General features: G+C 31.9%; 1 protein-coding gene across 2 annotated transcripts; it reads left to right on the top strand.

Annotated features, from left to right (window-relative positions):
* Positions 1 to 807: 807 nt before the first annotated feature.
* LOC108917125 (caspase-1) lies at positions 808 to 10,897 on the top strand. 2 transcript variants are annotated; one of them, XM_023454250.1, is made up of 7 exons: positions 808 to 1,026; positions 4,102 to 4,167; positions 4,312 to 4,379; positions 6,377 to 6,906; positions 8,736 to 8,986; positions 9,040 to 9,143; positions 9,652 to 10,897. In XM_023454250.1, exons 1-7 carry the CDS (start codon positions 971 to 973, stop codon positions 9,855 to 9,857), a joined length of 1,281 nt encoding a protein of 426 aa, XP_023310018.1. In that variant the 5' UTR covers positions 808 to 970; the 3' UTR covers positions 9,858 to 10,897. The 2 variants fall into 2 exon arrangements, with proteins under 2 accessions (XP_023310018.1, XP_023310017.1); XM_023454249.1 differs by having other exon boundaries at positions 6,374 to 6,906.
* Positions 10,898 to 11,136: the final 239 nt, after the last annotated feature.

Raw genomic sequence — 11,136 nt, 5'->3', positions numbered from 1 at the left:
GTGCGAGAGAGAAAGAAAATACCCAAATTATCTCTTTCTCTCTCTGTCACTCGTCTCCTTTTTCGCGGTACTCACCCAAATTCACTCCTCCTCTTTTGTGGACCACAACCCCTCTGCTCTAAAAGTCCAGTAAAGGGACGCGTGATCTATGCGCAATAGCAAGCCCAACCCCTAGTCCACCAACAAGCCCAGCTTAGCTCTCAGCTTTTGAGACTCCCCTACTTGCGCGTGGTCTCTGCGCAGTCACGTAAAACGACATAAAAAATGTAACTAGGGTCAATTTTTTATAAATAGGTTAGATAGGCAGTGAATTTAATGTTTTCTATACTGTGCCCAAACTATCAGTACTACGCCTACACTTTTTAAGAGACGGTACTTCGTCCATGTAGTATATGCTCTAAGACTGCTGCAGAAACAAACAAACCTAATTGTACGCACAACTTCGAGCATATACTACACGCACAACGCACAAGTAAGAATAAGGTTTGTAAGTTAAAGAAATAGAACAGTTACTGAAAAGAATGAGCTTAAAAATTATGGAATAACGCGTGAAGTTGTTTAATATAAAAGAATTAACAACTTGTACGTGTCAGTTTTTCGCACCACATTTCATAAATTAGTGCTAATATTATTAACTACAAGCATTTTTAAAAATATCTATTTTTAATCAGATAACGAATATGTACATGAAAAATGTGTATACCTGTCATGATCATGAATGAAACATTATTGGTTGCATAACTACAAGGAATTGTTGTAAATATTTATCATAAAAATTATCTGATAAAATTCTTTTTTTTTCTCCAGTTTCAGTATTTCTACAGTGCAATAAGTGATGGCAATGAATATAGATAGATAGATAGTTAAAGCTTGAGGACTGCGATTCCAGAAATAGTGAATTTGTGCCATTTAGTTAAATAATAGTAGAATTTAATTACATTTTATATGTGTATTATTATTACAAATAACTATGTTCAAGAAAAACCAAAAGAAAGAGGAAAAAAAGTCTGTATCGGGTAAAATAGGGTGAGTCACTTAAAAGTTGTTTTAAATTTTTTTATCTTAAACATTGATATCTACTTATTTAAATCCACGAAAGATTTCTTGCCCTTATATGTATTTATTACATAGTAGATTATTATATGTACAAAGGAAAATACTCATCTGTCGTCAAACAGTCTGTTCTGTTGCACACAAACTTATTTCTATCTGAAAACAACAGTTTAAACTACTTTTGTTTGGGTGAGACAATTTGTGCAACTTAATAAAATTGTGCAATAATTTGTAAAAGTGTTCACACAAGGTTTGCTGGAAGTTAAATTTAATTGAATTGCTGAAATCAGAGAATAATAACATATTCATATTCTGTCACGGTTACAAAGGAAAGAAAAATAATGTATGTTCTTTACTTCTTTATGCTTTACGTGAATTACTCAGTACCAAGACGTGTTAAAGTTAAATGCTATTTATAAATTAAAGGTATACTACTAAAACGAAAGCTATTTATGTTTGTCTGTATAATTTACTGATGATTTTGTTGAACTGAATTGTTAAAATGTTGAAAGGTAATAGTATCTTATTAAAATGTTACCTGTTATAGACAAAAAAAATAAAAAATTGTAATTTTAAATGTTAAATATTTAGTACCTTAACCTAATCTAACCTAACACAACCTAACCTAAGGAAAGCCAATCAGCCAATCTAAGCCTATATGTAAAGAGGAAGAGGAAACCAAATATCACTTGAACAACTATGTACAATGAAGACTCAACAATAACAAACAACCTAAAATACTTTCTACTAATTTGTCAAAACCTCCAAAAATTAACAATTATTTCCAAAAATATACATATACAACTTAATGTTTAATAAACAATGTCTGTGAAACATCTTATACTATTATATATAAATAAATCATCCTCACCTAAAACTGTTTATAAACATTGAAAGTTTAAGATAAAGTAAAAAAATCCATCAGACCTCTATTAAAGGTTGCCAAAGTAAATAGTTATTTATGAGAAAGCAGATTGCAAATACAAAGCTGATTAGTACTTGCAAAAATCCTCTGAGACAATTTCTTGACGAGGTATGTACAGTTTTACAATCCATACGCACAATATTTTTTGAGATAGAATTCCAAGAAAATAACCGAAGAAACAGGCCTTCGTAACACTGCTGCTGTGAACGCCACACCATCAATGTCTTTCTACCTCGGGTGTGTCAAATGCAAAGAAAATGACGCAGACGTCGTCTTGGGATTCTACCTCAACAAATATCGTATGGACTGTACCTGTAGTTGCATTCAAATTAATAATATGTATTTGTAATTTTGAAAATTATGTCGCACAACAATTATTTGTTCACAGCTATAGATAAAGAAAAGTTAGTGAAAAGTAACATATATTTTAAGAAACAAATAATTTTAGAGTGGTGGTAATTGCATCGACAGGGAAAATAAAGTATATTTTTTATTTTTCTAGAAAGATAATATATTAGGTACTATATTTTTACGAAGAACTGACTTTCGTTTTGATATAAAAAAACGAACAGTTCATTCAATAGATAAGGTATGAAGTGAATATCAAATTATTGATTAGTCTCTTTTAACAGTAGGGAATAAATATACATCAGTGACAAAAAGGGGCCCTTTTAGGATTATCCACTGGGAAAGTAATGGTCAAAAACGTACTGTATTTTTTAGGTATCCTATAAAAATAATTTTGTTTTGATTTTTTTTTTTGTACACTAATGTATGATGCAATCATTCCTCGAATAAAAATTGGAGGCATTTGACTTTTATATAAAAATAGGTATATCAGTTCGTTATTTAAATAATTTAATTTTTTGTGTAATATGTACAACCCTTTGAACTTTAATATCAATAAGTAGACAATCTAGGTACTAAGAATTGTTTACATTACTTTGAAATTTGTAGTTTTGTTTACTTAGCTATTATTTATTTGATTTATAAAATTTCATTTATATTTGATATTTTTATTTACTTAATATCAGTTTTCAGGAATGTAAATATTATTAATACCAACACAATTATGAAATGTAATTGTTAGCATTAACAAATCATATAAGTGGATAATCGATAATCCATACTTCTCTCTTCCATATTTATTTGCTTTGAATATTTGTTTTAAAGGCTATTATTTATTAATTATTAAGTTTAACAGAAAATTTCAATTGGGATTTTGATATCCTTCTTAAGATATTTCCAAGTAGTTCCAAGTTTTTGTTTTTTTTAAAATTAAATTATTAAGTTTTGGTATTTATATTTTTAACCTGATAATATACTTTCGTACTATGTTATATTAGAAGGCAGACCAATGAGTTTGACATCTGCATGCAAAGTTAACGGTATGTTAAATATATTAAAATAAATGTACCAACGTTACCTTACTCATTTTGTTACATTTAAAGATGGATCTTACCATATATTTGCATCATGTTTATCAGTGTAAAGTGCGATATATTTTGCTTCATACCAGTTATTAAACATCTCTATTTTATTATTTTTTGTATCGTTAGTTGGTTTACATTTTTCCTCTTTTTTCCCATTTAACTCTGACGATGTGATGATATGATTGATAGCTTCGGAATAATGGTCATTTAGGTACATATTTCTGCCAAAATAATTGAAATTGTTCATTATTGGCCAGAAACATCAAAGTACTACAGACAGTGACCATAAAAACTAGGTCGTATACTAAAAATGTCCTATACGGCAGCTGTAAGATCTAGTTTCTTTTGTACATTTGACTTTAACGCTACAGCATAACAAAATTGTTTCACAAACATGCCATTTTATTACTCTTGGTTTGATACTTTTATCAATTTGAAAGGCAGGGCTTGAATAAGGTATTTAAAAATTTCTTTATAGGTTAAATACTCAAAAGACACTAAATATGCACTTAACAAAACTGGTGCAAAATGACATTATGATGTCCTTGTCCAATCCCCTTTGCATTTTACTGCAGCCCCAACTACATTGAAACTATAAACTACGTCTTCGTTTGGTAAAAGTTATGAATATAAATAGTATCCATGGTTCAATTCATTTAAATTTAATTTATATTTTTTTTTTATTTTCAGAGACACAACCACAACTAGCCAGGTTAAGTACGAAAGGAGATTATCAGAGAATACAGTGGAGCATCGGTATGTTTTAAACGGTGCTACTTAAAATTAATTGTATATGCTTACATATTGTTACACGTTATTAAGTATACAACACACACGTCACAAGTAGAATGTTTGTAGAATGAACAAAGAAGGTAATTAACAATGTTTTTATTATTTTAGATCTGTGACATACACGTCGACAGCTTATAGTTCTGTGAGGGTGACGAATAAGGATTTCGGAAAATCAAGTAAGCCACACGGTTTATTAAATTATGCTTAGTATGTATATTTAAATATAGCAGGTATAGAGGAATTTGAAAAAAAAAAACAAATAAAATATCAAAAAATTAGATTTTTCCTGTGGACATTGCATCACATGTAATAGTCCAGGAAAGTTAGACATAAAAAGACGGAATAAGCAAACTTTTTTACTCTGGCAATTTTTATAAAAAAGTGTAGGTTTTTAGGACAGAAAACATGTCACACACGCAACCACCAGTAACATACATCGTTTTGAGATACAGACATATATCGGGAAAACTATATAAGATTTTCCAAGAATTTACACAGAGTTACGTAATCAGAGGAGCAACATTGTGTCTCTAAAAAATCAAAGCTAGCATGATTAGTTTTCGAAATATTTGAAAAAAAAAACGAAATTTTGTAAATCTGTTTTTGTTTATTTTCAACCTTGTTTGAGGTGATATTGAAAAAAGTAGAACACTTTCTAATGGCCACTTTTTGCCTTCTATCGAATGGCATAAACAATTTTTATATGTAACGTTTCGTCTCTCCAGGACCATCAACTTAATTTTTTTAAATACGAGCTTAGAAATTTTATTACATTTTTTACAAGCCTTCATGACCCCCAATACTGTCAGCTCGAACCAGATTGAGATGTTTTGTCTTTAAAAATTCATCTTCAATCTATTTGTTCAAAATTTATCTATTTTTTTTCAAGATTTCTGTTTCTTGAATTATCGTACACTCTAAGCGTCCTTAGACCTTGTCAAATCCATCTAATTATTTAAACTATTACTATCATATGTTACAATAAAACATTATTAGAGTATACGGGAAAACTATTGGGAAAATCAAAATTTTTCTTAGATACCATTTTGTAGAAAATTTAATTTTGAACAACTTTTATTTGAAACTTTTTTCGAAAAAATGCTTTTTTATTGAGATATTGTAACGGGTAACTTATTTCCTAAATTACATTACATTACATTTACATTACATTTTGGAGATTAGAGGACGTTGAAGTAGGAATTTTTCCCCTTAGCACTAAAAATACTTTTTTGCACGATCAAGCTTTTTTTGTTCACTTACCATGTTTATTTCTACGACAGTAGGATGCGCTTACTGGTTGCAGAGGCTAACAAAACGGTAAGTAATTTCCTTAATAAAGGCATATATCAAAAAAAAAAAAACAAAAGACGAAACAGTTTCAAAATTAATGAGACAAAAGTGGTGTGCAGCTGTTTTATTTAAATGAATTAATTTTTTTGAAGTTTTGAAATAATGTAGCAGGGGGTAGCATATAAAACACACTTCTAAGTGGTTCAAACTTGAGAAGCTTATATAAGATTGTAAGGAGTGTTTGTGTTCCGAATTTCACCGCAATCGGATGAGTGGTTCAAAAGTTATGAGGGAAAAGCGGGAAAGAAAATTCTATTTCAACGCCCTCTATCTCCGAAACGATTTAGGAAATAAGTGCTGTATGTTGGTGGTGGTTGCGTGTGTGCCATATGTTTTCTGACCTCAAAACCTACAATGATACAAAAATCTCAGAGTAAAAAAGTTGGCTCATTTTTTCCTTATTTTTCTGGACTATAGTACAAAATTTGATCTTACACAGAAAAAGGTATTTATTGCTGTGAATGCATTATCTACGAGAAAAATCCAATTTAATGTGACGTAGTACGTAGTCCATTAATTTTTTTTCATAAAGTGAGATTGTTTCCAAACTACTAATGTACATTCATGACATACGGGGCATTGGAAATTTTAATTTATTTAGTTATTCTAGTAAATGATTAGTTTTTTTGAATGAATATTGACATATTTATCATCTTCAAACATTTACTTGTACCAAATTTCAATGCAACATGTCGATTTTTGATAAAAATGTGAAAAAAATTTGATAAAAAAAAAATCGTCTCTTGCTCAAATATTTTGTTAATTTCAAAATTTTCAACCCGTTCCGCTTCCCTTTTACATGAAAATATTTATCTTTTAGCAGTTACAAACAGTGGATCATTATTCGGCAACAATTCGAATATCCTAAAACCGCTCGGTGACAGAACTCATGCGATCGACGCCCCACCGTTTAGCACGGCACGTTTAACATCTGCTAACGAAGGGGGATACAAAAGTATTTTCTCTCGTAAATTAGCCCCTTATTCCACCGACGCTAGGCCATTTACATTTCAGCAGCCTCCTCAAAGGACACTTCCGATCCAACCGTCTCCAAACGCCCAAGTCTTACCGAGGTACAGCAGTTACCTCCCTGAATCTAGGACTACGTTGAATACAGCACCAAGTACTCATTCTCTACCAACTTCTAATGAACCGAACATTCAAGAGGATCCTCGTATTCCTACGTACAATACGAAGGGTAAAAACAGAGGAAACGTACTGATTATTAATAATATAAAATTCCTGCAAGAGAAGCAGGAACGTAAGGGGGCGGAACTAGATGAGAAAAATCTACGTACCTTGTTCAAGGACATGGGCTTCAACGTAGAAACTCACAAGGATTTAAAAAAGGCTGTAAGTAAGAGTAGATTTGGATTTTGGATTTAAGTGAACCTCAGTATTTTAGGGGTAATAATAGTATGTGTTCCCCTGAATACGAATCTGAAATTCTTTTTTTTTTAACAAATAAATGGTCAATTTATAATTAGTTTTTTAAAATGCACTTTAATTCTTGTGTACGCCACCACCGTAATACTCATGTACTTATATAACAAGATTGTTGGCAACTTACAGTGCATGTGGAGGGAGATAGTGCGGGTCAACGGTGACGAAGCGAAGGGGGTGAATTTGAAAAAATAAACTATTGATACGTGTTTCTAAAGGTCAAAGGAAGCCTCTGTATAAATATGATTCCCACTCAAAATTACACCCTCTAGATTAAAAATGGTTGTTACAAGAGTTAAGGATACGCGGTTCGTAACAGGGTCCTACTCGGTTTTCATTGGGTTATTTACTAGATATTCAGTTAAAGTATCTTTATATACAGGATATAACTTTGAATGTGGATCATATTTATATACCTAGAGGCTGTGTTTGAATTTAGATATACATAAGTTTGTTTTTTTCAAACTTTGGAATGAACTTTTTTCATAGTTTTCATACCTGCCACTCGACAAGCTATTATAACCTTAAATAACGCTGAGCGTATGCCCAATTGCGAGCTAAGATATGTATTGTTGTCTAATCTCACCTTTCTTGAGTTGTATACATGTTTTTTTCACAATATCACACAAATTTAACTATGAAGACACACAAACACACTATACCATCGCTAAATACTGAAACAAATAACACTACACAACACACATCACTAAATATCACCCTTTTATCATATCACAGGTGGTTTGATATTATGTAGATCACTTAAAGTAGGTCAATATCAGAGGTCATTGACACAGACTCACAAACTAAACACAGTGCTTAAAAAAATAGTAATTAGCACTTTTTATTAGAAACTTGAAATGATTTTAAAAATATCAAATTATCAAATTTGTATGTTTATATTTATTTTTTATTATATGCAGTTTATAGAACAGAAAAAACTATTATTTTAAAACAAATTAATTTTATTTACAATTATAAACACATACCTATTCATATACATACCACAATTAGTTTATATCTAATACATCGTGCAAAAAAATTGATTGGTGTACAGCAAAATAAAACTCTCAATGGTAAAAATAAAAGTATTTTTATTGAAAACAAAGTTAGTGAAAAAGAAGTGCTGCCGGGGCGAGCGTTCACTGGAGAGTTCTCGAGGTGTAGAGTCGGTCGCAGGTATAAGTATCTGGTCCTTGGCGCTAATCTGCCGTGGTCCTTTTCCGGGGACCATATCCCGCGTTGCACGTTGTTTCTTGTCGCTTTCAACGGTTAGACCATCCTGCGTCAGGCTGGCGCTTGGCATAATACGGGTCACTTGCAGACATGTACCCACAAAATATTAATTATTTTTAATATTCGGCACTTCGTTTGTGCTAACATTGCAGCTTCACCTCTGTTACTTTGTTAGCTTCAGTTGATTTAAAAGAATAATAACAGGCAAAACTGATGAGCGTGCTGATACAACTGAGTTTGGGTACTGCTCAGTGACGGAGTAGACAAGACAAATGAATTATAACTCGACTATTCATTTGACTTATAAAAAAGTTACTTCAGATTAGTGTTTTTTACTATTGTCCCTGAAAATCTAATCTTCAGTTGAAGTTATACCCTGCATTTACATAGATATTTAGTTGCTGCTAACTGCAGCTTATTTTCTGTAATAAAATATCTTTACATGTCGATTTTCAGCTGTAGCTGTCTTAAACCGATACATTGCCTAATAGCTAAGATTTTTTTAGGCGATGGTGACCAAAATATCCAGGTTCTCCGGTGACAGTTCCCTTAAAAAGGCTGACATATCCGTATTGATAATGATGAGTCATGGGAGCAATGTCGACGAGAGCGGTAAAGTAATCCAAGGCGGATTTACCCAAATCTACGGCATAGACGATGGGGGTTTGGCTATCGATGACATTTTAGACAAATTTTCTGGTGAAAAGTGCCCTGCCATGGCTGGCAAACCTAAAATATTTATATTTCAGTGCTGCAGGTATTTTACATAAAATTTAGATACGGCCGTGCGGTAAATATTTAAATTTTCAGAGGTGAAAGGCAAGAACATAATTTGCACAACGACGGAGTGCCCATGACCAGAAATGTTGTTAAGAAACACGGCGATATGCTTGTCGCGTTCTCCACACTACCAGGTAAGAATATTAATGTTAATTGTTGATGATAACTGATAAATTCAAAAGTGATCTATATCTGCTGATTCTACCGACGAATGATCTTTGCTCTTTACTAGATATTCATTGCTGGACGGGACATGTAGTCCGCAGAGTAGTTGCTTCCTACAATATCATTACTTTAAAAATTTTGAATATAGTGTACTGACACTGACGTCATATTATTTTACATTTGGCAATATTTCACATCCCCTTTTACTTCACAACCACTAATCCATGAATGTGAAGTAACTGGGTCCGTGAAGTATTTGCGAATGTAAAATATTATGAGATCGAGAAGTGACATTCTTTGTTTGGAAATATTTATCGGCTTTATTTTTATAAATATGTATTAAAAGTTTATACAATATTTTATAAGGACTATCAGTTATAATGCCCCGGTTATTAAGAGAGTCAAGATCTGTAAATCCAAAATAAAGCCTTTTTGGCGTTAAAAAGTCGGTTGAAAAATTTCGGTCGCTTTTTCCAGGGTTCTTTTCAATAAGGGACACCCAGCAAGGAAGCTGGTACATACAGAGTATATGTGAAGTGTTCAAGAAGTATGGTAAGGAAATGGATGTCGAAACTTTGCTCAAAATTGTTGACGAACAGCTGTCTAAAAAACATCCTAAGTACCAACAGACATCTACGTATGAATGTCGAGGATTTAAACGTTGTTTCCTTAACCCCAAGTGACGAATGATTAAATATTATTCTATAAGTAATTAATTTCTTCCCAAGATTGTTTTATGAGTGTCCGTATGAGTAAATTATTTTAATTAGATTATGTATTCCGTGAAACTTTTAATTCGTTCTATTCTTTTATTCCATATGTTTTAAATGTCCTGAACGAAAATTTTGCAAAAGGATCATGGATAACCATTATATAATTTGTCCACGATTGGATGTTAAATGTATTTTTATCAAATTTTATGGGCGTCAAGTGCAATTTTATCGCCTTTATGATCCTTTGACAATTTTGCATCAAACGTAATATTTTATAATTAAGGAGAGAACGCGTTCGCGGTCCGTTCTGACCTTAGCTGATCGCGGTCTTTTACAAAATCAGTCGCATTTGGCAATCGTATACAATCCTGTTCCTGCTCTTTAAATAGTTGAGGCATTGTTTTAGTAGTTAGAAAAATTATTTATGTGGAAGAGGAAGCTCGTCTCGATCGCATCGATTCTTTGGAAAAGATCGGTGGAGAATGCGATGCGAGCGAGACGAGCACAGGAACGTCTAGTACAAATGCATACATTATAAAACATGGGAAGGAACTCCACCGCATGCAATCGAGATTGGCAGGGTCCACGATGCGACAGGACCGTGACTGCCTAATGCGTTCTTTCCTTTATCATTCTACTATAGACAATCATATTTTTTAAAGTTGCATTTTTTATTTAAATAGATCAATGTAAAATGTCAAAGATCATAATAAATCTTTTATTTTGTGTTTTTAGTTTGTATTATATAAAATTTAAGTAGTCCTTAGTCATTATAATGACAATAAAAATTGTTAAATAAAAAATGCCATATCACTGCTTAGTCAAAACCTTCATTAAATTTTTATCCTTGTATTTTCATTGTCGTTTCTCATAAATCTTAAAAAAAAGGTTTTGACTTGGTAACTCTGTTGTGTTAAGGGTAGACTGTGATAGTAAGAAATATTTTATCTTTTCTAACGCATATTCTAGTATTGTTCAATTTTATACATATAATAAATAGATAAGAGAAATTATTTGCGGTTTATTTATATTTTCGTGTTTCAATTAAAACATCCCAGCTGGAAAATATCAGAATTAAAAAAAAAACAAAAAACCTGAGACGTCGATTTTCTTTTCAAGGAGGACACGTGATGGCGTAAGTTTTGGTATCTTGGAAGCTACCCCTTAGGCAGGGGCATAAAGTACCCTTAAACTTTAAATTGAGTGGCACCTCATTTTAAAATTTTTTCAATTTAGCTCACGACAACAT

The sequence above is a fragment of the Anoplophora glabripennis genome, unplaced genomic scaffold (genome assembly GCF_000390285.2).
Source record: "Anoplophora glabripennis isolate ALB-LARVAE unplaced genomic scaffold, Agla_2.0 scaffold85, whole genome shotgun sequence".
NCBI lineage: Eukaryota > Metazoa > Arthropoda > Insecta > Coleoptera > Cerambycidae > Anoplophora > Anoplophora glabripennis.
The sequence above is the reverse complement of the archived record's forward strand: the minus strand, read 5'-3'. Positions and strand labels throughout refer to the sequence as shown.